The 27911-nt window shown below is 50.5% G+C and overlaps 1 protein-coding gene across 2 annotated transcripts in view; it reads right to left on the bottom strand.

Annotated features, from left to right (window-relative positions):
- The window catches only part of TCF4 (transcription factor 4), a 210800-nt gene that overhangs the window by 126322 nt on the left and 56567 nt on the right, over positions 1-27911 (bottom strand). For both annotated transcript variants that reach the window (XM_084279020.1, XM_084279021.1), the window contains exons 3-4: positions 17679-17740; positions 15171-15267 (exon numbers count right to left, since the gene is read on the bottom strand). In XM_084279020.1, coding sequence (XP_084135146.1) covers positions 15171-15267; positions 17679-17740 — 159 coding nt within the window. The remainder of the gene's footprint in view (positions 1-15170; positions 15268-17678; positions 17741-27911) is intronic.

Below are 27911 nucleotides of genomic sequence, written 5' to 3' on the forward strand. Positions count from 1 at the left end.
CAAAGAGAATGAATCCAGGTCCTGGAGCCCACCAGAACCTCAGCACCATCCGCCCTCCTGCAGCAAAGCCCCTGCCAAGGGCCACCACCAAAGAGAGCAGCAGCAGAAATCCCACCCAAGCACGGTCACATCATCTGGGCAACCAGAGAGGGGAAGAAAGACGACTTGTGTTTGGAAAAGGAACAGGGAGAAAGTAATTTGTAAGCATAGGAGGGGGGGAGATATGAAGCACTAAACCCCTTGTTGACAGCTGATGACTTGGGTAATGACCCACATCCCCCCCCCACCCAGAAACTCCTGTGAGTAAACCTCAAGCTCCACCACCTGAAAGAAAATCCTTTGGGTTTTTTCCCCCCCATTGCCAGTCTTTCCTAACTTGCCTGAACCAGTAACATAATGGGAAGAACACAAGGAAAGAAATCAAGGTGGATGAGAGAAATCCATCCAGCTCTCCAAAGCACACAGAAGCCGGTCATCCCGTCTGACCGCGAAGATCCGAAATACACTCCTGTCACAGAGACACCCACCTGATGAAAGGTCCTTCCCAGTGCCTAATGAATTGCATTTTTAAAGCTGAAAATATGCCCCAGTCACAAGGCAGGGAAACAGGTTAATTGAAAAATCAACAAACAAAACCTTTCAGGTTTCTTCTAGCTCACTGCTGTCATACAGAAGGATCGGGGTGGCTTCTTTACATATGCTTTAAGATATACATTTTCATTCCTACAGCATTATTTCAGGGACTGACCAAGCTCCTGTTTGGCAGGTTTTGACAGGTAATAGGAAAAAAAAAAAAGGTGCTCAGGGGAAATTCTGATGGAACATCTACTGGAGCCAAAGTCTATCTCCTGCACGCTTCCCCGGCCGACGCATCTTTTCTCAGGTTTGATGGAAAAAAACCCTGAAAAACCCCAAGTCGTGTCTCTCCAGTAACATTTTGGAAAGTTATCTACCTTGAATTTTGGATGGTGTTCAACTGATGAGGCACAATTAATTTTCCAGGGCGTCGGGCAGCCAGCAGAGCAATGGAATAAACCCCCTGCTTCCCTGTGGGCAGCACAGGCTCCTTCCATCTCCCATCCCGTCCCATGAACTCTGTTAATGCTGGAGCCCATCAGACCTATAGAGGTTTTTTAAGCACTAATAAAGAACAAGAGTCAACTCGTGTTTTGAACAGGCTTCCTTCTCTCCTGATGGACAGGATCCACCCATTTGCATTAAGAAATCTCCCAGTTTTTTGCCTCAAAAGAAGCGGCGGTAGGAAAAGCAGATGTGTACGTCGGCTTCTTTTCAAATTAACTTTCCAAGAGCTGAGTCTATTCTACCTCCAGATCAAAGGCACTCAAATGCCATCTCCTTCCCCCTCCCCGACTAATTAAAGAGATTCGATTCCTTTTGTTAGTCTGAGCACAACAGGTAAAACTCAAGCAACCATCAGCAGAGCCAGCCTGTGCTGCGTACCATCCCGGCTACCCAGGGAGCCCTGCGAGTTGGGGGGCTGTCCAAGAGTTTGGAAAACTCAAGGTCTGTCACCGGGTCCCCCAGTTTTAGGGGGGAGCCTCCACAATCCCGTCCTCCCTCAGGATGCAAACCCACCTTTCCCCTTCCCTGTGTGAAGGAGTCCCCAACGCTCACGTTAGCCTGTGGCTGTCACCTTCTCTATCCCTGTGTTACCCCTACACCACGTACGTGTCACCAATCAATGAATCACCGCTGAATAACCAGCCCCACCCATCCAACACCGCCCTGGGAGACAGATAATTATCTCTAATGAGAACCAGGACGGACCCCGGGCGCTCTGTACACCCACGCGGCACGGACACCTCCCGTCGGAGCCGCTGAAGGAAGGTGATCACCAGTCCGGAGCACTGGGCTGTGCTGGGGTCTCTGGGGGGTAAGGAAAGCTGATGGGATGAAGGAGCAGCAGCACTCTCACTGTACTTAGAGCCTTCTGATAGAACTCTGAGCTCTCAGGACCATCGAACCGCAGATGTAAGTGGCAGACAGGTATTACCTACAGTAGCATCCCTGCTTCTTGCTCCTCATTCCTGGATTCCAGGCCAGCTCTGCCATCCATTTGCCTGTTCACCTTGAGGACATTGAAGCTTCTCTACCCCAGGTTTAGCAAAACCTGCTCAGACCACTCTACGTGGCAACTCCCACCCTCTCACCCTGCCAAGAGAGCAAGGAGACCATTGGGAAGGCAAATTGGGGGGGTTTCTGCTGCCAGGGAGGGTATCTCTGCTTGTTGCACCAAACCTACACATGGAATGAGACACCATCAGCAAATAATATCTACCCAGCTCACCAGCAAGCTCGTGAGGCTCATTTCACGACCTCAAATCTACACCCTGTGCACCAGGATGGGAGATACAGACTGGGGGAAGCTTCACAGCCAGCACATGCACTGAGGGACACGGGGGAAAGGGAAGAAGATGGGGAGGGAGGTTTATTTATGAGGGAAGGGTTTGCAAGTTAAAAAAGCCCCCAAATGGCAGAGCACAAGCAGAGCAGAAGAGAGTGGCTGGATTTATCTGTTTCTTCTGAGTCCAAGGAAAGCACCAACGAAGCACGAGAGGGAAAGAGAGGAGAAAGGGCAGAACAGAAGGAGCAGGCTCTGTGTTCCCTCATCCTGTCTTTCTTCTCTTTCCCTAGTTCCTTCCCTCCTTAGTTCTCCGTTTTCCTGACTTCTCTGTCCTTCATTATCCTCTTTCCTGTTATTTAGCTTAAAACTGGCAAAAATTACAAACTGCACAGGCGTTAAAACTGGCCCGAATTCCAAATATAAGCCCAAATCTAGGCCAGGGGTATATTTGGCAAACACAAATCCTTGCCAGATTTACACAGCTCTAATAATAAGGTGACAAGAACTGTGCGCAGGATTACGGATGTGGCCTCACTCATCCTTTATAAAGTGCCAAAATAGTTTCCTTTGACTTTTATTCAACCTTTGCTCATGAATCTCAGGCCGTTAGCTTCAGGGAAAAGGGAAAGAGGGGGGAAAAAACAGGATTCCCAAAAGAAAAACCCCCAAATCTGGTTTGTATTTGGGTGAAGGTTTAAAGACGCTGTTTTCCATCAACCCTCTGAGCCATCTCTCTCTGTTAAGGAGCGACAGGAGCCTTATGCAGAACATGGATGGATAGATGGTGTTGCTCTGCCACATGAGCAGGACACTATGAGCAGAGCCTGGGAGCAGAACCTGTTCTCTGTGGTGCTCAGCAGGGTTTCTCTTCTGTTTAAAGCATCAGAGACCAAACAAGCTCACGTTACCCTCTGTCCCTCAGAAAAGTCCTTTATCCATGTTTAAAACCTCCCACAATCCCACGTCAGCCCCATTCCTACCAGGGACCCACGACTGGCTGCTCTCCCTCTCTGCTTGGGAGAAGAGGGACATCCACTTGGCTCGGGCCAAGAGGCTCATCCACTTCTTGCCATCTAGAATCACCTCCTGGCATCTCTCTGATCCACCAGCTTTTTCTACACCACTGCCACCTCTTTTCTTTCCTCTCCTCTTCCCTCTGCTCTCCCTCTACGTGGGACTCATTATCACAGAATCATAGCGATTGGAAGGGACCTCAAGAGATCGTGGGGTCCAACCCCCCCTGCCACAGTTTTATCTTACTCTGTACTTGAAAACCTTGAAAGCAACTCTCAGGCAAGAGTTTTCACGCCGCCGCCGCCGCCGCTGTGGCAGGGCTCCTCCTGCACCGCTCTAGCCGCAGGCCCGCAGCCAAAGCTGCATTTCCCTACTGCTTCTCTTCTAAAGGCAGCTCGTTCCCCTCAGTTTTTGTATCATCAGCAAATCTCATTACATGATGGAAGAAATATGTGGCCTCTTATGAGAGAACAAGTCTTCGCTTCAAAGCCCAGGCGCGGCTCCCGACGCGGTACAGGTGTGCGCCACATGAGCGGGCCCAGAAACCCCAACCGTGCCAGGGGGGTGCTGACAGCTCCACACAACCTGATCAAAACCATTTCACATGTTCCCCCCCAAAAAATAATCAAATCAAAGCCAAGCCAAGGGAGAGGGGAAGCCTAGTCAGACAGAGCACGCTGGAAAGGACTGGCTGAGCGAGGGAGGGAGTTAAACACGCCGCGTCTAGGCCCGCCGCGCCTCGCCGGCGGCTGTAGCCCCACCGACCCAAAGGGAGCTTCCTGAGTTGACCCAAACCCAGACACGTTTTGCCTGTGTCAGCCACCCTGTTCTGTGCAGGAGTGGGAATGATCAGACACTGAATCTCAGGTGGGATTTCAAAGCGTAGTCTAGAGCTGCTCCAAGATGCAGAGGTGGGACAGAGCTCCGCTGCCCCCACTCCCACCACGGCACAGAACAGGCTGTAAGATGGTTGGAAGTTTGGGTGTGTTATACACATGGGAACATTCGCTTGTGGGCATGGAGAGGGGAGTTTTGGATTAACAACAGAAGGCCAGTGTCACAGATTCACAGAATTACAGGGTTTGGAAGGGACCCCCAGAGATCATCAAGTCCAACAGCCCAGTTACAGTTGCCTTCTCTGCAAGGAAACTCCTCCTCAAGTGAATGCCCATAAATCCATCCCACCCCAGTTCAGTTTCAGTCTGCACTGCTTGTCTCACTAAGCCACCAAATCCTGGTAAATTCTAATTGATGTTTTTCTAATGAATATGCTGCAGAAAACCATGATTCTGAAATCCAGAGCCCTGGAACAGCTCAGCCCTGTTACCCCCCCTCAGTTTCCACATTTGTTTGTTCAGTGGCAATCAAACATCTCATCTCACCCCTCCAGCCTGCCAGTCACCTAGACATCATTCCTGAGAAGACAAAGGAATGAGCCTGGACCAAGAAGAGGCAAGAGAAGTTCTGAGATCAAATTTGTGAAAGCAAAACCGCCTCCAAGCAAACAGGAGGCTGGAGGATGAGGCTGGAAGATGACTAAGATGAAACTCCATCCTTACGCAGTCATTCATAGAAGTGTGAAGCTCACTCAAGTTCATACACTGAAAACTGTGCCAGCAAGAGTATGATTCCTCTAGATCATTAAATGGCTCAGAAAAAAAGAGCATCAAAACTCTGCATACTAGTTCTTCATAGAATGGGGACTTCTAGACCCAGGTCCAGACTGGTTGAGTGTCAACTCTGAACCCAGGGGGCAATGCCACAATGACATGGGAGTATATCACACCCTGGTCTTATATACTCTACAGAGCACGAAGTTAAACCATCCCAGATGCATGACCTGAAGCATCTTGCCTTCAAATGTGAACATCAACCTCCCCATCAGGTGAAGCACATGTTGATTGTGGCAGGATTAAAACACATCAGTGATTCTTCTTTGAGGTGGTGAACACACCACACAGCAGAGAGCCAGGTGGAAACGTTTCACCTTGTGTTTGTTGATGTGTGATGGGTCCCTCAAAGGACATTTCCTCCTGACCCAAGTGAGCTACTGCTTGGGGATGGCCTCAAGTTCAGTCCTGACGCTGAGGAAGGGAGGGGAGCTGGTTGTTCAGTCCTTTCACTGTCCTTATTTAAGAATTCTGGGATGGCTCCTCTGTAGAGTTTAATCCGTCTACTGATGTTCTCACCCACCGTGTGATCACCCATTCTGGAATAATCCCTATTTCCTTCAATATTTCTTGACTCTCTCCTGGGAAATTTATATGTGATTCTGGCATCTGTTCCCCTTCCTCTTTTGTGAACACTGAGGCGAAAAATCCATTTATTTTTTAGCAGTGTCTACATCATCTGTCAATAAATTACCCTTTCCCTCTCTAAGAGGTCCTAAAACCTACTTCCCTGACCTGCTCCTCTTTATGCAATGCAATAATCTCCTGTGATTATTTATCTTCACCTCCTGGACAGTTGTTCCTCTCCTTCTCTTTGCTTTCAGATTATTAAACACTGCAACTCACTCCACCCAGCCCCTCACCTCGAGCTTTTACATCACATACTCACACCTTCCTTTCTTACTATTACTTTACACCACCCTTCTTCCTCTATATGAGGATGTTAATATGCTTTCCATCATGCTATTTACTCTTGGTATGGCTGGGCAGCATCTAGAATTATTACAAGTGCTGTACCAGCTTTAAACCCACTTAAACAACAGTTACTCCAAAGTCACACTCATTTTCTTCTTTCCTCCTTTTTTTGGGGGATTTTAGCTTTGTTTTGTTAGGTGAAATAAGGAACAATTAAGCAGATTACAACTTGTATTGTCACCCTCAAACTTTGCCACGTACTATTCCCTACAAGCAGCTCTCTCTTTAGATACTCAGTTACCTCCTGGGTGCTGCTCCACATCCCACAGAAGGTTTGGAATCCCAGCTAACTGCACATCTGAAGTGGCTTGGGAATCCATTCATGGTGAGATTTCCATGGAAGTTAAAATTTAGAAAGGGAAAAATAATTGAAATGCAGCAAGATAAAAATCTCCTCGGAGAATTATTTGGGAAAAGAAACTTTGCTGGCACTGTGAAGCTAAATTAGGTGTGGAAAGCTGAGCAGTAGAAAGGATATGAAGGTGTTGATACAGGTATTATTAATTAAAAGGTATTTAAACAACAAATTGCAAATGCTTCTAACTGAATTCTCACTGTTCTGTCTGCACAGCTTCCTCATCCAAGAACTAATGCAAACTGCTTTTTGGGGTAATTCACATGTGTGTATGTGCATATATATAAATATACACACATACATACACAATGCCACTCTTTAATATTTGATTGTTGGCCTAATTTCTTCTTTATCACATTGAGGCAGCATGTTTGCTTCCCAGCATATCCTTCTCCATCACTTCCCATCCCGTTCCTCTTTTCAGAGCTCTGGAATATCCTGGAGACCGCAATCCCACAGTCAGAAAGTTTCCAGAATTAAAAGGAAGGGATGGGAGGACTCTGATTTTAGTTAAAAAGAGATCTAATCTAATTAAAGGACTGATGGTTTCTGTTAAATGCATGCTTGGTTATCTTTTTATTTCACATGGTACAGGGATCAAAGCACGGACCTAGGATAGCATCAGCCTCATACAGTGTGAGAACTGGTGCTGCCCTTAACTCAGACCATATGGCAAGACGTATCTATTGGCACAATGCTGGAGAGAGTTGCCATCCCCTCCTGTCAGACCCTTTTTATCATTTTCACCCAAACTGGGTTTATATTTGATTTTTTGTGGATTCTGGGCTAAATCTGTATGGGAGGCTGAAGGCTGGGGATGAGAATAGAGAAGAAACGGGCGGCGGGAGGCTGGAGAAGGGATGAAAAATTTAAGTAGAAAGAGTAAAATTCTGGGTTTTGCCTCAAGACTAACACCTTCCTACAGAAAGCAAAGGTGGGTTTCCCTCCTGGACACGTCCTTAGATATGGAGAAAAGCCTGAAGAGAAGAAACCCAGCACAGAAAGGTGGAGGGCAGTTAGCTTTGACCAACAAAGCCCAGGCAAAGCTGGGCTGGCAGCTCAGCCCCCTCCAACACAGGTTTTACAGGAGAACAACCCCAAGCCAAGCTGATCTCCTGTAACTAACCCCTTCCCCAAGCTCAGGCTCAAGGTATGCTGCTGATTATTAATTATCCAGCTAAGTCAGCATTGTTTTTCCACAGCCTGGGCCTTAACTAGAGAGCATAACAAGCCCATTGTTTCTGCCTGTTTAACGGCCCATGACTGGAGCTCCCTATATGTAAATGACCCAGTAATTCAACAAATTTGTTTTGTTTCACAGATTTTCCCACATGTACACTTCCCAGCTGTAATGCAAAGCCATTCCACAGCCAGGCCAGGCAAGTTCCCCTCCTAGAAGCGTGTCCCTACCTCTACATACACAGGTTGTGTGAAGAAAACTCCAGAAAATAGGAATTTATTCACAAACACAGTGGGTTTAAGGGGTTTTTTTGGTGGTTGTTGTCTATTTAGGGCTCAGCTTTTCTTTGGGGGTTGGGTAGGTTTTTTAAATGCCCATCAGTGGTTTTCCTGGTGAAGGTTTTCCAGAAATTGGATTAATTTTTCCCTAGGATTATCTAAAGGGAGTTGCTTCTAGGTTTCTGTAGATGCTCAAACAGGTGAGAGCTCAGATTCCTGCCACTAGTATCAGCTCAGCTGGAGAACGGCAGCAAACGTTCCTCTGCCAGGAAACTACAGTCAGTCATCTACAGACAGGGCAGAAGCTCATTAACCATTAAAGCACCTTCTGGATGTCACTGTAAAAGCCATTTCTCCATGAACAAGCTTGGGATATGGAAAACCACAGCCTCTCAAGCAGACAGAAACCACCTCAGCCTCAGAGCTGAGCTGAGCCTCCAGAGCTCTGCAGGGTTTGGGCTTCAGGTGAAGCCCAACAGAGGTTTCTGAGCCAGCCTGGCCGTCTGCTCCACCAGGAGCTGTGATCACCCATCGCCTGCATGTGCTCCAGGGCTTTAACTCAGTGACTACACACTGCATCACCCCACTTCCACTCCAGGACCACCCCAAAGGCAGGTCTGGAAACCTCCAGGTCTGCAGAACATCCTTGCAGAGGTCACTGAAGAAGGTCCCTGCAGAAGAATTCACAGAACTGCAGGGAATGGAAACAACCTCCAGAGATCGAGTCCAAACCCCTGCCAAAGCAGGGTCCCTAGGAAAGAAGGGTCCCTGCTGAAGGGACCCTGCAGAAGGACCCCAAAGACAAGCTCACAGTATGATTAAGGGATGGAAGGGACCTCTAGAGACCATCAAGTCCAACCCCCTGCCAAAGCAGGTTCCCTAGGAAAGGAGAGACCCTGCTGAAGGTCCCACTGGATTATTGGAAGGAAGATGACCCTTCCTGTCTCCAAGGAAGGTAACTTCAGGCAGCACTTTCCCTACTTCCAATTTCTACTCCAATTACACACCAAACACATCCCGAGTCCAAGGTGAAGCTCTGGGGCTGCGCCCTGCAGAATCCACCCACCACAACCCAATAACTTCTTCAAAAGGCTGGGGCTTGTTTGAAGAACAGAGTCCAGGGGAATGTAAACTGCAGGGAAACTATGTAGGACAAACTAATATTTCAAAGCCTTGCTCAGTGTGCAGACGGTAATTGCCAGAGTCGCCGGGTTCTATTTATACATCTGCTGCTCCTTCCCCAGCCACGTGGGAATGTCCTTGTCAGTTCCTCTCCTCAGGACTGTACAGGAGGCTGGGCTTCAGTGCTGAAGATCAGCCTCCTCACTGATGGGCTTGTCCCAAAATATAGGAACATCTCCATCAGGAAGTGTAACATGTTTAGGTTGATGCATCTACACTATCAGCGTGGATGTTTTGCCCCCCTCTCCCTGTTTCTTTTGCTCCCAGGCAAGGTGTATCCCAAGGCAAGATGGAAGAGGGTTTTTAGGGCATTTCTTAAGGTCAACAGCAGAATCAGAGAATCCCAGTGTGGTCTGGGTTGGACCCCAAGGGTCACAGAGCTCCAACCCCCTGCCACAGGCAGGGACACCAACCTCCAGGCCTGGAGCTACACAAGGTTGCCCAGGGCTACATCCATGCTCCTTGGGCTTCAGCCTCAACACCCTGTGTAGTTAAACCTGAACTGCTGCTTGGGGTTATCTAGAAACTCTTCTGCTTTGCTGGGCAGGAACCACTGACACTCATCTCAGGGGCTGGCTGGGAGAAATCCTGTCTGGCTGTGCTCAGGTAAGGGGGGGAAGGAACATGGAGCCTCAACTTCCATGGAAATTCTGGGATCTATCACTGAGTTGTAGGGGTGGGAAGGGACCTCCAGAGATCATCAGGTCCCACCCCCTGCCCAAGCAGGGTCCCTAGGACAGGGCACACAGGGAGACATCCAGATGGGGCTGGAATCTCTCCAGAGAAGGAGACTCCACACCCCCTGGGCAGCCTGGCCCAGGGCTCCCTCACCCTCACTGGGAAGAAGTTCTTCCCCACATTGGGGGGGAACTCCCTGGGCTCCAACTTGAGCCCATCACCCCTTGTCCTGTCCCCACAGCCACTGAGCAGAGGCTGCCCATGGCCCCCTGTGTCCCACCCTTCAGCTCTTGATCCCCACTGATCAGATCCCCTCTCAGTCTCTTCTCTCCAGGCTGAACAGCCCCAGGTCCCTCAGCCTTTCCTCCCAGGGGAGATGCTCCAGGCCCTTCATCACCTTCACAGCCTCTGCTGGCCTCTCTCCAGGAGATGCCCGTTAAAGAGCAGGACAGGTGCTACTAACCCATCTCCCTGAGCACCTCACCTACCCATCTTTTCAACACATCTTTGACCTGACCTATGAAAATTGACCTGTGAGTGCTTTTAAATCAACTACATCACACATCTTTGGGAACAAGGAAGTTCTAAGCCTTGTCCCTTTGATTTCCATCCACCATCAGCTGCCAGGCTCCTTCAACACCACATCACCCTGAAAAGGCTTTAGGAAACGACAAGAAAAGTAAGTGCCATTGTAAACAGCCACCAAGAATGTGTCCCTGTAAGGAGGGTGGTCTGTATGAAGCATCACGACCAGGATCTCCCCAAGCGACGGCATCTTTGGGTGTCACTCAATGCTGAGACCCGAGGCCTGAGACCCAGAACCCGAGGCCAAGACCCAAGGCCCAGAACCCAAGGCCGAGGCCCGAGGCCAAGGACTGAGACCTGAGGGCCCAGAACCTGAGGCTCAAGGCCGAGGCCCGAGGCCCAGGGCCCAGAACCTGACACTCAAGGCCCGAGGCCCGGAACCCAAGGCCAAAGCCCGCGGCCAAGGCCCGAGGCCCAGAACCCGAGGCTCAAGGCCCAGAACCCGAGGCTCAAGGCCCAGAACCCGAGGCTCAAGGCCCAGAACCCGAGGCCTGAGCCCCGAGGCCCGAGCCCAGAACCCGAGGCCCGAGGCCCAGAACCCGAGGCCCGAGGCCCAGAACCCGAGGCCCGAGGCCCAGAACCCGAGGCCCAGAACCCGAGGCCCAGAACCCGAGGCCCAGAACCCGAGGCCCAGAACCCGAGGCCCAGAACCCGAGGCCCAGAACCCGAGGCCCAAGGCCCGAGGCCCATGGCCTGAGGCCCGAGGCCCCACTGCCCAGACTGTCCCAGCCTTTCACATTTCAACTTTAAGACTGAAAATTCCTGGGCAGTTTTTTTTTTTTGGACGTTTCCCCTCTTTGGTTCCTCCTGTCCCTTCACTTCTCCAGCTGCAAACCGGGAACCCAAAGGCACCTGACATAACAGAGGTGGTGTGAAAAAGAATTAAGGGTCGCGGCGTGCCAGCCGCTCCCTGAGGAACCCCAAAGCCTGCCAGGGCTGAAACGCAAGCGCCCTTTAGGAAACGGTGAAATCATTGCTGCAGAAGGTTAACAAAATAATGATCAGGCTGAGTCAGATCCACAGCATGGAAAATTTCAGCCCCGATGTTTATAGCTGAGGAATTGAAAGCAAGGCCTTCTAACGCTGCGCTGGGTAAACTGAACTAATCCCCAGCAATTCCAGCTCTCCCGACAGCAACACGGCTCAACAGCCAACGCCACAGCGCAGCATTACAAACAGCATTAAAAACTGGCATGTGTAGGGAGTATCTAAGGAACTGGGGATGTTTTCTAGACACTAATTCATCATATCTTACAGGATCCCTGCAAAATATATAGTGCGTGCTTCAGACAGAGGGATGGGAAGCGTGGAGGGATTCAACAGCGTGCCAGGAACGCGCCGTGGATCCACGGCAGAGCTGGGCTGCCCAGAAACCCCGGGCATGAGGGGTTTCCTTTTGTTTCTGAAGGAAAAGGGAAGAAAGCAGAGGGGGAAATAGTTGTTTTGAGACACAACAGCGTGTCAGGCAAGTGACCGCAGGCCTGAGCAGCCTCACCTGAGGCAGACAAGGGCTCCATCAGCAGAGGGGTGGCAGCAGGGACAGGGAGGGGATTGTCCCTCTCTGCTCTGCCCTCCTGAGGCCCCAGCTGGAGTCCTGTGCCCAGAGCTGGGGCCCAACACAAGGAAGATGTGGGGCTGGTGGAGAGGGGTCAGAGGAGCCCCAGGGATGCTCAGAGGGCTGGAGCAGCTCCCCTATGGAGAGAGGCTGAGGGAGCTGGGCTGGGTCAGCCTGGAGAAGAGAAGGCTGTGGGGGGACCTCACTGCAGCCTGCCAGTCCCTGAAGGGACCCCAGGAACAGGAGGGGAATCAGCTTGTTAAAAGGGCAGAGACTGGCAGGACAAGGGGCTGGAGTGACGCTGGAGGAGGGAAGGGGGAGATGAGATCTTAGGGGGAAGTTCTGAGGGGCTGGAAGGGGCTGCCCAGAGAGGGGGTGGGTGCCCCGTGTCTGGGGGTGTTCAAGGCCAGGTTGTCTGGGGCCCTGGGCAACCTTGTGTAGCTCCAGGCCTGGAGGTTGGTGTCCCTGCCTGTGGCAGGGGGTTGGAGCTCTGTGATCCTTGGGGTCCCTTCCAACCCAGCCCAGTCTGGGATTCTGTGAAGGGAAGAGGAAGGCAACATATCTGCTCTTAGTTGTGTGTTTAGCAACAGAAAGAGAGAAGAAACATCAGCTGAGGTTTTTGTCTTCACTTAGGAGATGACACACCAACTCCTTGGTGATCCTCCATCCTCTCAGAGGATCTCAACAGAGTGGATGGAATGAAATACCATCCCCTGGTTAGTAGTGTAGGAGCTTTTCCACAAAGATACATAAAATCACCACTGGTGACACCAGGAATGCCACATGCAGGGGGAGGAGGAGGACACAGGCAGCACGTTTCTCCTGCCATACCCTCTGCTGTGAGCGAGACGCTTCGCCCCGTGCAGCATCCAACGTGGGGGGGTGACAGCACTTTGAAGTGCCACAAACCTAAATATTCCTGGTAGGCAAAAACAGAGGAGAGGAACTGAATTCTAATGAGCCAGCAGCTGTCACAATATGACCACAGTAACCAAATCAAAATATCAACCAGTAACCCAGATGAGATTCAAAGGTCACCACATAAGCCAGCAGCTCTCTGCAGCAGCGCCTGGAACCTCCGGCTAATCCTTGCAGTGAAACGCTCCATTAAGCTCCAGGGGGGTTTACAGGCAGGTTACTGCACGTGGGTAAATGATTTCATGTACTAGCAGGATACACAGAGTAGTAGGCCAGGAAAGAGCACCTGGAAATGCACCCGATGCCTCATCGCTCTCTGCCCAAGGACAGCTCGTTGCTGGGCTGTGTAGCTACTCTGCAGATACTCCTAGGAAGCACAAGATGCCTGGGGGGTGGTGGGACAAAGCAAGCTGTGGAGAACACATGGGAGCAGCAGTTGGAGGAGCTGAGTGGGGCATGCAGCTCTGCTCCTCCCCACGGGGCTTGCTCCAAAGCCAGACACACAGGACCCCTGCTAGACCCCAGCTGTATAAAAATGATGTTTAATAACTAAGAGCTGAAGAATTAAACACAGTTTGAACACACCTGGGCTGCAAACATCAGTGCACCATGGGTATGGGGTCTGTGACACCTTTCCCCAGTAACAACAAAGTCTTTCTTGCCTGGAAAACCACCTCAACTCAGGAGCAACTCCATTCAACTCAACACTACTCACCAGTACGAAACCAGTTCAAGCTGGGTGACTGGCAGGCTCTTTATTGCACATTGAGAGAGAGAGGAGTATGGGAAGAGACCTTTGGTGTGGTTCTGGAAGTGCTGACAGTGCAGCACCAGGGATCACAGGAACCTTCCCCTGGGCACGTGGAAGTCCCACTGGGAAAAGGGAAATGATTGGGAGTAACTGGAATTGGGAGCCAGCAGTGTGGGCAGCCTGTGTCAGAGCAAAGAGCTCTGTGTGGGCTTCATCACCATGACCCTTACAGGGAGAGCAGATCCCAGGGGGAAGCTCTGAGGGGCTGGAAGGGGCTGCCCAGAGAGGGGGTGGGTGCCCCATCCCTGGGGGTGTTCAAGGCCAGGTTGGCTGAGGCCCTGGGCAACCTTGTGTAGCTCCAGGCTGGAGGTTGGTGTCCCTGCCTGTGGCAGGGGGTTGGAGCTCTGGGACCCTTGGGGTCCCTTCCAACCCAGCCCAGTCTATGGATGGTGAAAACAAGCACGAGTCAGGACTGAGATTTCACTGTAACCCAAAGACAGAGAGACTTGTAAGCTGCATGGACTCAGAGGGAAGGTCAGATCTGAAAGCCCCACACAGCCCAGTGGGCTCCACACCCCCAGGGGGCTCTGTGAGAAGTGTCTCTGCAGACACCTAAGCCCCATGGCGTGAGTTACCAAGGGAGTGTTGAAATCCCCCTGCTTTCCTTGGCTGATATTCCACCCTCTAGAACTGTTGTAACCGTGTTTCATCCCTGAATCCACACAAATGACTACAAGCTCCAACATCGTCCCGTGTGTTAAACAACTCCCAACTATTTCCCAATATGAAAAGACCAGGCATATTTTAGGGAGGTATATTAGAGCTGAGGAATGATATATCACAGTTACAGCTCCCTGGTTTCTTTGGCTCACGTTCAAGCCTTTAAAGCAAAGCATTTGGTTAGTTCATTGACAACTGCAGGAGAAGGGTGTGATCTTGGCCAAGTGTATAAGCATTACTAATATTTTTACATCATATATTTGCTTTAACCAAACTCATTTATCAACTGTAATTAAAGAAAGTAGCTATCAGTCACTCAGAAATAATTACAGCCTCTCTCCATAGCGCTGCTAAGCTAAACCATTATTCAGGGGTGTCAAAACTTTCTATCACGGGGCGTGGGGTGGCAGGAGGGTCCTTGCCAAACACCCCAGGCAAAACCTCACTCCTCCAGAGCAGAGTACACTGCAACTACCTCTGCCTGCAACCTGGAGGCTGAAGCTCCCAGGTCCCAGAAAGCAGCCATCCATGGTGCTCCAAACCAAACAACGGCTTCCAAGTCCCTGGCCAGTTGTCTGTCCCATCCCTGGTGGGAGTGGGGATTTGGTGGGGTTTCAGCAAATCTTTTCCTACTTTCAGAGTCCTGTGCAGAGTTTGACCTGATTTTCTCAGCCACTTGTTTGAGAAGGAAAGGCTGAGCCTTAGGAACCAACCATTCACCTCCTTCAGCAAATACCACATCAAAAGGCGCATCCCTCTCCCAGCAGGAAAACACCCTGTTCAATAACCACCCTGGAATTCCATCCCATCTTCCCGCTTCCACCGAGTGTGAACAACCCCAGGAATGAGGAGGGGGGATTTAAACCCTCAGAGTTAAACCCTCATCCCACTTCCAACGACGCAGGGGGGTTAGGCAAGTCCAGTTAGGGAACTGGGTTCCTTACTTTGTATCCTGGAGTTGACAAAGGGAGGAGAGAGATTGTCGTGCGACCCGAGGTCTCTGCTCGCCATGTGATCGTAGTGAGTCCCATCTCCATAGTTCTGTTAACACAGGGGGGAAAAAACCACAATTTTACAAATTGAAACAGCATTTTCCAGTGTTTTCTGTATTTCCCTGCAAAGTTGTAATAAAAATTATCCTTCCCTTCATTGTTTTTCCCCTATTGATTCAGCCCTGTGTGCCAGGAACGTTTTTAAAGCTCTTTCCAATTTTTATTTCATTAGTAGTTGACTTTGGTTTGCTGTGCTGCTAAATCCTCAGGGGGGGAACTGAGCTGAGGCTCCTGGATTTTCACACTGTGCCACTCAGGATAAAAATCTTCCTGCCCATACCAGGACAGCAGAGAAATGCTCCTTGAAATGCTTTGGTTTTTTTTCAGAAAATGTATTTTTTAAAGGAGAGATTTGCTGCCTTTATCACCTCACTGCTGTATCCACACACTGGCATTGAAAGAGAAAAAGAGGCAGGGATGTGAAAACCTCAGTTGTGGGACCCTGATGTTTGAAACAAGTCTCAGTGTGACCTTCTGCTTCCAGTTAACAAAATCTTAAAATTTAACTCCAAACATTGGCCAAGCCCAGCAGTGATGGAATGTTTTGTTTCTCCAGTTCAGAAGAGCTCAGGAGAGAAAAGTTCATTCTCCCAACTTGGAAATCCCGTCCTCGTTTTACAAAGAGGGAAAAGAGAGAGAGAGGTCAGGCTGTTGGTGGAATAATTCTGCAAGTTAATGCACAGGCTTGATTGAAACTCCAGGATTCTTCCCGGGCTCGTGCTCCTTTCTTTATATCTCCAAACTTAATTGTACACTCACATTCAAGTTTTTGCATGCATAAATAATTGTGTGTGCAAATTTAGAATTTACTTTTCAAAACATTTTTCCCTAGGAAGCAATACAAGTGTCAAGGAGGGAAAAAAGGGGATAAAAATAAACCCGACAGATGTGAGCAGGAGTGATGTAATGGATGCTAAGCAGCGGGGAAGAAGAAAAGGTGTTGGGCTTCCTTCCCTCATGCTGTAAATGGGGGGACCCCCTGCCTCATCCAAACTTCAATCCTCAGCTGGTGTAACACCCACCAAAGGCAGGACCTGCCCCCAGGGGAAGGGTGAGGATGAGGATGAAGAGGGCGAGCGGAGTTTTCTTCGCCACACAGACACGCCGGGGCAAAGGCAGCTCCCGGCAGCGCTGCTCTCCAGCCCTGATCCTTCACATTAATTAGAAAACAATTAAAAGGCAATTTAAACAAACTGTTTAAATAAGGGCATAAGTAAGAGGGAAGACGCTTTCTGCCCGGTGTAAGGGTACTTCACACAGCACAGGAAGTAAACAGGGATAATTGGCTCGGCGCTGAAGCAGACGCTGTGCCCAGCCCCGAGGACGGGCGGCGCCGCGGGGCTGCTGGGGTGGCTTCTGAGGACCAGCATGGGCAGCTCCTGTGGAACAGCTCCTGAGGAGCATCACCTGGCTGCCTGGGGACCCATGCTGCTCAGCACCCTGCTGGAAAGAACACCTCTTCCCTACCAAAGGGATCGATGCTGAGGTGTGTGGTGGTGCAGCCCTGGCTGGGGGCCAGGTGCCCACCTCAGTCTATCAACCACTCCCCTCTGTAGTTGGACAGGGGAGAAAATATATATTGAGAGGCTCAGGAGTCAAGGTAAGGACAGGGAGAAGGTGTGGGTAACTGTCCACAACCACCCCTGGAACAACTGCATCCAGCTGCCACACAGATGAGGGCTCAGTGTCTGCACTGCCCAGAGGGAGATCCCTCTCCTGGTGGGGATGCCTGTGCCCCATCCTCAGCAGTGCCACGGCAGAGCTGGGCTGCTGCCCCACAGCTTGGGTGCTGCCAGAGTGGGGGGACAGGCTGAAACGCCCAGCTGCTGGAGAGGAAGGGTTTGGAACCCCCTCACCAGGGGCAGGGAGCGGTGAAGGGGCACTGCAGGAAGGGCAGGGACACGTCTGCCTGGGTGGGCAGCCCCAGCATGGGTGCAGATCCAGCAGCCCCTCTCCAGGGCAGGGTTAGGAGTGGCTGGCATGGGACTGGCACTGCCCAAGCAGGGTCCACAGGGCTGCTGGCCCTCTCCCTCCTCAGGCCCTAAATACCCAACCACAGCGAATGAAACATGGGGCAGCAGCATCTCTGCTCCACATGCACTCTGGGCGCTGGTGGTGGCTGAGAGAACCCAGCAAGGAAAAACAGTTAATTAATATTCTCACTACCTGATAGTGATAGCAGAGCAGGTGCCAAATTCAATCAGAGGATCAGGTTGGAATGTTCAAAAAGCAAAAAAAAAAGCAAAAAAAAAAAAAAGCAGCAATTTTAAAGAGAAGAGAGGCTACAGCCAACTTTGCATGCCCATTTTTCTCTGCAATCAGGTGTAAAACTCATATTTAAGATTGGAAATTTACATATGCAGGAAGTCTGGTTTGGGGAAAAAGATTAGATATACTTACCCTGGATGGACTAGGATGTCCTGTATTCCCCCAGGACCCTGAGCTAGTTCTGTCTTCTACATCTAGGGACAAAAAAGTTCTTTAGGCTTTATTGCAATAATTCTTTCCTTTTGTATAGGCACTTTTAAATTAATGTTTCAAATTAATCTCCTGTTGCCTTTAATTAAGAATCAGGCACAGGGCTACTACCATGGTAGTGGCTTCTGACCCACTGTTTAAATTAACTCATTTAAATTCACAGCAGAAATGAACCGGACCCTCAGGATCCTGAGGTTTGAACATGAAAACGACTTCAGCAGCTCGGTGTTTCTTGGCACTTTCAGAAGTGAACTGCTCTGAACCAGTTAAAATCCTCCCCAAGTCTCCAGCATGAAAAACAAGCACCGTTCAAACAGCATAAATAACACACAACGGAACAGGGGAAAGGTAGACGTTAAAGGAAGGTATGTTAGGAGTAAAAGGAAGGCATGTTAGGAGTAAAAGGAAGGTATGTTAGGAGTAAAAGTACCTCATACTGCCTGAGAGTGAGTTCTGCTGCTGCAAAGCACTCACACAACTGCTTGTGTCTGCAGGAAAACCCCTTCCTAAAGTCTAACACGGCGGGGCTGTTTCTGGGTGTTTCTCCATCCTTAGCAAACTCAGTGCAGCTGGTGGGTGGGAGGGACTCAGGGCTTTCAACCCTCTTTTTATAAGCCACACCTGGGCAGGGGGAGAAGCAGGACCAGGTGAAGCTTGACAGCGTCTGTCCTGTGCAGACAGGCTGAGAGTTGGGCTTGTTCTGCCTGGGGAAGAGAAGGCTCCGGCATGACCTAACTGCGGCCTACCGGTGCCTGAAGGGGCCTACAAGGAAGCTGGACTGTTTAGAAGGCCTAGAGTGACAGGATTATGAGGGGGAATGGGGTTAAACTGGAAGGGGAGAGATTTAGGTTGGATACTGGGAAGAAATCCTTCACTCTGAGGGGGGTGAGGCCCTGGCACAGGGTGCCCAGGGAGGGGGTGGCTGCCCCATCCCTGGAGGTGTTCAAGGCCGCGCTGGATGGGCCTTGAGCGGCCTGGGCTGGTGAGAGGTGTCCCTGCCCATGGCAGGGGGTGGGACTGGATGATCTTTGAGGTCCCTTCCAGCCCTGAGCACTCTGATTCTATGGTTATTCCCCCCTCTGAGTGAGAGGTTGTCTCCAGGGATACCGCATCCCATCGCCTGTGTGTTGGGATGTGGTGAATCCTGCTCTTTAGGGGCCAGACCAAGGAACCTCAAGCTCCTCTAAACCACAGGCACCTCTCAGCCTGCAGTTCCTTGCACATATTTCACCTGTACACAGCAGGGACAGCCTGAGGGTCACCCCAGGAATGTGAAGTGAGCTCTGCCGGCAGCCATGGCAGCCGCCTTCTAGGCCCGCAACACAAGAGCCTAGCTAACCCCCTCCACTACTTCCTCCTGGGCAAAAATCAGCTTGTAGATATGTTTTGCTCTTCACAATTCCCACTAGTTCTTCTCTGATGCAACTATTTTTACTCCTTTTTCCCAAAGACCCCCACAGGAACTTCATCCAGAGACACGGGCCTGCCCCTCTCTGCAGCAACGTGCACACCCAGGCTGGCCACGTACTCCAGAGCTCGCCGCGAGACCCAGGGGAAGCCCAGGAGCCCAACTCCACGGGGACCACTGAGGCACAGAAGGCAGAACATCCTCTGCAGCGCCCTCAACACGCTGGGCCAGGCTTGTAAAACCACAGCCAGCACGAAACCTGTGCTGAAATGAGCTGGGAGCCTCCTGAGGAACCCGAGGGATAAACCCACCCCCAGTACAGAGACGCACCGGCACGCAGGTCTCACACAAACCTCTGAGGAATTCCACCCAAATCACAGTGTTAATTCAAGGGAATGAGGTCACCCACCCTTAACATTAACCACTCCCTTAGTACATTGATGGATGGGGTGGTACTGCTTAAACCCATGACTTCTTTTACTTAGATATCAGGAAACGTGACTGACATCGATCTGTATCAGTATTACTGCACGTTTCAATGCTGGTTTCCAACTTATCTCTGTGTGCCCACTGGCATCCTAACGAAGTAACACTACTGCTTGTCTCATGCCATGCACAACCAGCAGCTTTAATCCAATTGAGGGGAAAAAAAGAAAGACAGATTTGGCTAGAAAAACTTTCTGGGGTGCTGCTGGAGATCGTGCAAACGAGCTGCTCCCCTCCCACCCATGCACCAGTTCACCCAACTTCTAGGATCAGGGGGAAGTTCAGTTGTCTGCATATGAGTGACTTTCAAGATTAAATAAAAATAAAAGACCCCCCAAAAAAAAACCTCTACACATCAGTATAGTTTAATACTTTCCCCCAATTGCAATCACTGTTATCTCAATAACAGATGAATGTGTTAATAGCACAAGACACTCTTAGGTAAATATTTAATTAAGCTCAAGAAAAAGAAAGAAAATGTGTATCATTTACCTGACAGATCAGATCAACCATTCTATTAGGTTAATTAGGCATATTTTTAAAAATCATTTGTGTTATGTAACAGGCAATTAACTCTGTCGAGCCCCGATCCATTGCCTGCTAAAACTCAGCAGATATTATCCCAGTGACTTTGATGGGCATCGTCCCACCCACCAGCTCAGCTTCCAAAATCCATCTGTGAGACCAGCTCAGCCCTGGGGACCAGCACCTGGGGGACAGGGTGACAGCCCTGGTGACAACACACCTCCAGGTGACAACCCTTTGGCCCTGTGCTCTCTCTGCTATACCCTGTGGCTTTTAGTTGTGTTTTAAGAATGCAGGCACCGTGGTCTGGGGCACTCCAGTGCATCATCTCCAGTGACACACTTCAGAGCTGGGTTTCTCTTGTGCTCAGCACCCAGAGGGGCAGCACAGAGGGACAGGACATATCCCCAAACCAGCCTCAGGCACAGGGAGGACTCGCTTGCTGAGCTCTTCCCTTTGGCAGCCCACCACCAAACTGCAGCCCTGAGTCTTCTGTCACCCCTTCCACACCACTTAACCACTCCTACAAGTCCTGTCCTTCAAAGAACTGCTTTTTCAGGAACAGGGAAGGGACACCATGGTCCCAAAGATGCCCAGTATTTCCAGCAGCACATGGAAACACCAGCTTCATGGTCCCAATGTCTCAAAAGGAACCATTTATGTGCTCAGAGTTAAATGTTTGTGTGGACCAATCACCCTTTCTGGTAGGTTTTGATCTATTATCCCTTGAGCCAAGCGAGTCAATGACCAGGGGGCACTATCAGACACTTAAAGTGACACAGGAACAATGCAGACCTCAGGGCTGGGGTGTTCCTCATCTCTGCAAACATCCAAACCAAGTCCCTGGAGAAAAAATCCTGCTGAGAGGGAAGGACATTCCTGAGCTTTAGGGGGTGAGACAGGATTAAAGGCACATGGATATCATTCTACACCCCCAAGTATACTGTAGCGGGGTGAGTAATTCTCTAAGGTTTTCCTGGACTCCCAGCATTTTCATCCATCCCAAATTTGGCTGAAAATCCCTTGCCCTTTACGTGGCTTTAATCTGAGCCCCCATAACGTTTCAGTCCTCCTGCCAAAGTTACAAGTCCTAGACCCTGCTCAGCAAACGACAAGCGATGGCCCTTGTGCCTTATCTTGCGGGGTCGCCTCTTAGCTGGCGACCAATTTTCTTTGTATTTAGACTTAAATGTGCAAACTGCACTATATTACTCTGCAAAACATCAATGAGAAGGCTTAATTAAGTAACACTGACAGATAAATCCATTTCTTTCGCAGTAATCAAATCAAAGCAGGTTGACATAACACAGGAACTTAATACAGTTATTCCCTTGTAATTGGAAAAAGGCCCTTTACTTCTCATTAAAGCAATCTTCTGGGTATTGGCATAATAAGAAGGCTCAGGGCTTTAATACTGCCCTATAAAAGCCCCAAGATACAGACCCCTTAAGCAAACATGCCAGATTATCTAATTCCTTGATCATAGTGGAACATGTAGTTATTGTTTTAAACTACTAATTCTTTATCTCAGCTGCAGACAAAAAGAAGGAACTCGGTCTAAAACACGTCTCGTGGAGCTCTGTGCAAATGCAAGCTCCAGCTGGGGGGAAAAGATGGGCTTTCCAAAAAAAAACCCTGAGATCTTCAGCTGGGAAGTGGGAGAGCTTAGCAGGATGAGAATTGTTCTTGGGTATAAAGAGTTACAAAGAGCAGATAATAAAAATCCAGCTGTATTGCACGCAGGAATTTGCTGGGGAGCGTTTTTTCAATGGAAGTGGAGCTGGGCAAAGCCTTCCTGCTGTCTCCATGGAGCCCTCAGAGAGGCTCAGTGTCCCCTCTGGCTGGTGAGATGATGCAGAGGGTCACTGGAGGGGGCTGGGCAATGGGTTGGGTTGGGTGATGGACTGGGTGAGTGATGGGTTGGGCTGGGGGACCGACTGGGTGAGCGATGGGTTGGGCTGGGGACAGACTGGGTGAGCGATGGGTTGGGCTGGGGGATGGACTGGGTGAGCGATGGGTTGGGCTGGGGGATGGACTGGGTGAGCGATGGCTTGGACTGGGGGATGGACTGGGTGAGCGATGGGTTGGGCTGGGGGATGGACTGGGTGAGCGATGGGTTGGGCTGGGAGATGGACTGGGTGAGCGATGGCTTGGACTGGGGGATGGACTGGGTGAGCGATGGGTTGGGCTGGGGGATGGACTGGGTGAGCGATGGCTTGGACTGGGGGATGGACTGGGTGAGCGATGGGTTGGGCTGGGGGATGGACTGGGTGAGCGATGGCTTGGACTGGGGGATGGACTGGGTGAGCGATGGGTTGGGCTGGGGGATGGACTGGGTGAGCGATGGGTTGGGCTGGGGACAGACTGGGTGAGCGATGGGTTGGACTGGGGACAGACTGGGTGAGTGATGGGTTGAGCTGGGGGATGGTTGTGCTGGGCGATGGGTTGCACCACACGGGGAGCAATCAGGCCAGGGAGGTACAACACCAGTACAACACCAGAGAGCTTGAGCAACAGATGGGCACGTGCCCCTTGCCCGTGTGTGCTCCTTGTCTCCTTTCATCTTGTTCAGGGAAATTCTCTCCTTGAGAGTGACCAAGAGCCAAAAGCCAGCTCACTCCTGTCCCCCTCAATCAACAGCACTTCTCCCTCAGCAGAAATAAAGCCCCTCACTAATTACTACCCCGTTAATCTAGCCCAGTCTACTAATAATTTAGTATGACAGACATTGCAAGAAGCTCCTAAACCTAATTCTGGGAATTTATTAGGTGCCCTGTGAGTGCTGCCACGTCGCTAATTAGGACAGCGAAACCCTAACGACACCAAAGTCAAGGCACAATTCTCCAGTGACTTATTCTCAGATCCTGGATCTCTCCCAGAGTGCATCAACTTGAAGACATGTGTAATATTCTCCAGAATCTGGCTCCTGGAAAGGAACCCCACTTAATCACCAGCATCAGGCAACGTGACGTTACGGGAAGCAAATCATCATGGGCAGACCGGGTCAGGTTTGGGAAGGAGACCCACAGACCATTAACAGAGTGGGATGTCAGTAATTAAAGCTTCCCTCAGCATCTCAGAGGTTCTAGCTAAAAGGAGTCAAACTGGAGTTTAAGTGGAGTCAAACCACACCAAAGGCTTTAAGAAAGAACTTGGGGAACCCATCTTTGATTGGATCTAGGAGAGCTGTGGAGCTGCAGAGCGAGGACTCAAGCTGTATTACCCCTTGCAGTGACCTGGGGAAGAAGGAATTGTCACCCACATGGATTATCCCCAAGTGCTGGAAGGTCCTGCAACTCCAGAGAGGCCACTAATGGAGAAGGATGCAGGGAGAAATCCAGAGCATTGATGTGGGGGCTTAGAGCTGTACTCCTGCAGAAGAAGGAGCTCCAGAGAGCCTCTGGCTGAGCAGCCACCCAGCCCTGACAGGGCTTTCCAGCAGCCTGCTGAGTTCTGCTGCTCGGACCGAGGTTCCCTCAACACCCAAGCCAAGCATGGGGGGATGTCCTGGGACCCCCGAGCAGGACAGGAGGCTCCCAGACCCTCCAGCAGCAGGGAAGATGCCCCCTCTCCCCCTGCCCCTCCTGGCACTCCCCATCTGCCAACGGGGACGCCCAACCAACACCGACCAGCCCAAGCCCAGCAGATCCTGCCGTGTCCACGCCGATGGCGGGACGGCCCCGAGTGCCCCAGCACACCCCGGAGAAGCACCGGCCCGCCCGTCAGGGGTCCTCAAACCGCCCCCACGCTCGGGATCTCCAACAAACAGGGTGCTCAATACGCAGGGAAGGGAAGCAGCTCACAGTGAATGACCCAAAGGGCAACTTCCCACCTGGTGTGGCCTCCAGAACTCCTGCCACAGCAGGTCACAAGCTCCAGCACACTGTGGGACTTCACTGGAAGGGGCAACACGCCCAAACCAGAGGTTCCACCTACAGCTTCTTGGCTTTGGCCACACTGCCCAGTCCCTTGAACCCTCTTTGGTACGAGTGTTCACTGGATCCCTTGAGGAGCTCCCAAACAGAGACTTCAGAATTAGAAAATCAATATTTTTTCTGGAAAAATACCCAAACCCAGGGAAAAAAAAAAACCCCAAACCCAAACAAACCAAGCTTCTCTTTGAGGAATAATCCAAACAAGTGCTTGGGACACCATCCAAGCCCGTAGCAGTAACACAGGACAATAAACTAGATGACTCTGGAATAGAAATTAGGGTTTTTTCTTGAACCTCCCACCACCTCCAAGAACAAATTTGGGTGCATCCATAAAATCCCAAAATCCAGGAAATTATATTGTCATGCTTTGCTCTGGCAACAAAGATACCTCAGGCATGTTGCTCCTAGAGAGTTTGGGGGGGGGGGGGATGTTTGGAGGGACGTGTTGCTTAGTTGAGCTTCATATGAGATTTGAGATTTACCAAGTGTAGGGTCTTGCATCTAGGGAAGAACAACCCCAGGTACCAGTATAGGCTGTTGGGGAACTGTTTAGGTGAGAGGGACCTGGGGGTCCTGGGGGCAGCAGGATGACCACGAGCCAGCAATGTGTCCTCATGGCTCAGAAAGCTGATGGCATCCTGGGGTGTATTAGAAGGGGTGTGGGTCAAGAGAGGTCCTTCTCCCCCTCTCCTCTGCCCTGGTGAGGCCCCACCTGAAATACTGGGTCCAGTACTGGGTCCCTCAGGTCAGGAAGGACACAGAACTACTTGACAGAGTCCAGCACAGGGACACCAGGGTGAAACCTTCCTTATGAGGAGAGGCTGAGGGAGCTGGGCCTCTTTAGCCTGGAGGAGAGGAGACTGAGAGGTGACCTTAGTGATTCTGTGAGAGGGGACCAAGTGCTCCAGTGGACCCATGGGAGAGGGGCACTACGATCCACACCAGCAGAGCGCTTCTGCTTCCCACCATCGGTCTGAGCAGTATTTGGAGCAATTCTGTGGGCAAACAGGTATCAAGCAATCAACATACTCCATCTGGTACCATCTGGGGGACTCTGGGGATGTTTATTAGGGCACACAGACCCCTATGCCAACCCTTCAACACAAAACCAGGGCGCTCTCACAATCTCCTGCCTTCTAGGGTGTGAAGGTGTTCTCTGGTGCTCTCCCAGTACCCACACTCTGCTCAGTAACACCACCACCATGTCCCAACACACAAACAAGTGGAAGAACCTGGCCATGAGAGTGAACAGAAGCAGCACACACACCTGTGTGTGTAAATATATATATATTTATATACATACACACATATATCTGGCCTTTACCTATCTGCTTGAGAGCAAGAAGCACAGAACTCTGTCTCCTTAGTTCTTCCTTAATGTGGTGCCAGGCCATGTTCTTTCAAAGGATCTGCTCAAACTAGGTAGCAAGCCAAAGAGAACTCTTCAAGAAAGGTCAATTTTAGGTGCCTAAGTGCAAAATAATATTTATTGACATAATGATTTGTCTTGGTGTTACTGTGGTTCCAAAATACCCTACCAAGCTTGGGAAGAGCATAAAACTGCTGCAATTGATGGCTTTTTGTCTTCAGGGAATAACAAGAGCAGCTATTTTGGAGAGGCTGAGGTGTTGTCCTCCTGAATTTACCCATATGGCAATTGGGGCAGCTGTAGGAGACCAAAGTGGAAGGAAAACTCCTCCAAACGCTCGTTGGTGAACTCAAAATCAAATGATTGAAGCGTAATTAGGTCAAATGATGACCTTCCAAAGAAGAGAGCTGATATATATTGCTGTCAGAATGAATACAGTTGCTCAACCTCCCCAAAAATGCTGTAATGTGTTTGTGTTGGGAAAAGCTGCCAAGGAAAACGGTGGTTCCTTCCCAGGGCTGGAGTGCTGCACACGCGGAGCGGGCGTCTCCGGGACACCCGGCTCCAGCCAAGCCGGCCTCCCGCTCCAGCGCCAGGGCAGCAGCCTGGCAGTGCTTCCTGCACTCACCCTGCACACCTCCCAGCCCTGTGCCTGGGCATCCCCCTCCCCAGGAAGGGTTTCTGCCTCCCAGCCCCTCTCCAGCTCTCCTGGAACCCCCTCGAGGGCTGGGAAGGGGCTGGGAGCTCTCCCCAGCAGCAGCCTTCTCTTCTCCGGGCTGAGCCAGCCCAGCTCTCCCAGCCTGGCTCCAGCCCTCAGATCACATGAAGGATGCAGAAAGTCCAGCTTCTCCAGAAGAGAGCAGAGGAAGAGTAGATGAGGAGGTCAAACCTAAGAAGGTCCACACCTTTGCCCACCAGAACCAAAGGATCCTGGTTGAGTGCTGCAGTACCTCAGCCAGCACATCTCTACCTGCATCAGCAAAGCCTTTCATGGGGACCTTGAGCATCTCCCCAGAAGAGTCTGGGGACTGTGCTCATCTGCTGACACGAGCAGTAAATGCAGCAAGACAAACATCTTCACACCTCAATTTTATCTTCAAAGGCAAAAAAAACCCCTAACAGTAGTTTATGAAGGAAGGAAAGTGATTTTACATGGGATTCAACAGCCAAAGTGAGATCTCTCCACAGATCTCTCCAGCTTATGACATCCACAGCAGGTTCTGCTGATACAAGCTGAGTTAAACATTGGGGGGGTGCAGACTTTCCCCACTGGTTTGTTTTGCTAAAGAATTGTTGTTTCTTGGAGTGTTGTGTTTTGTCAAGGGCTAAATAAAAGGTAGAGAGGCAGGATTAGGGAGCAGTGGATCGGGGGGGATTAGGTGGTCACCTGGATGTTTGGGGAGATTAAGAATTGGCAAGTTTAAAATGCATATCCATCCATGCAATCCTTTCTTTCTTGATGATTTTGCTCTAAATATCATCAGGAACATGCTAAAAAACCCAGATGGAGGAGGGGACCTGGAAGATGGTGAGCTTGAAGGTGAGAGAAGCACTCAAGGGCTGATTTGAAGACAAAGGAGCCCAGAGACAGAGAGGCAAACAGAAGCAAAGGGCTGAAATATGGCACGAAAACAGCAGGAGACAACAAAGGGGGTTACAAGGAATCAAATGTGGGGTTGGTATCAGCCAGTGGAGAGGACAGGGATGGACTGGAAGCTACACCAAGTTCAGGCTTGGAGAAGGGAGGAGGCACAGTGACTCCATGTGCCTCCAGCAGGTGGGAAGTTGTGTATCCTCACCCTCTCCGTGACAGCGCCGTCAGGAAAGCCCAGATCCACAAGGGGCAGTTCCTACTACTTACTAGATAAACAGTTTACTATTGGTTTGCTCAAGGGATTAGACAGAAAGCTTGAGGGTTTGGGGTTGTTTTTTCTCCCTGAAGAAGCAGGACCAGCTGTCAGACACACACAATACACTTCAACTGCTTCTGGTAAAGCCACAAGTCATTGGGAAAATTCACTGGAATCAGAGGGTGGGTTGATTTTCTGCCTGAATTTCCAGGGTCCCTACAACCATCCAGGGTCAGTCGGAGCCACCACTCGACAGCGGTGGCTCCAGACTGTCAGTGGTGTAAACAAACCTGAACTGTTCCCATCTTCACACTCCTGACACAGAATGGCATTGTCCTGCGTGGGGTGAGGTCATCAGACCTCACATTGTCTGCAGCTCAGTTACATAAGCTGTTTGCTAACACATGGATGACACAGACTCTGTGCCTGTGAGGACAGACGACTTTCACCCGGCCACTTAACCAGTTTTTAGCAGATCTGCTGGAAATACAAGGAGATGGGATGACAAATGCTTAAGCTCCCCAGTTAGATTGTCCTTCGTTGCTGCTCAAGTGACTGGGGGTTTGGGTTTGGTCTGGTTTT

Source organism: Gallinula chloropus, assembly GCF_964237585.1.
Source record: "Gallinula chloropus genome assembly, chromosome: Z".
NCBI classification, from domain to species: Eukaryota; Metazoa; Chordata; class Aves; order Gruiformes; family Rallidae; genus Gallinula; species Gallinula chloropus.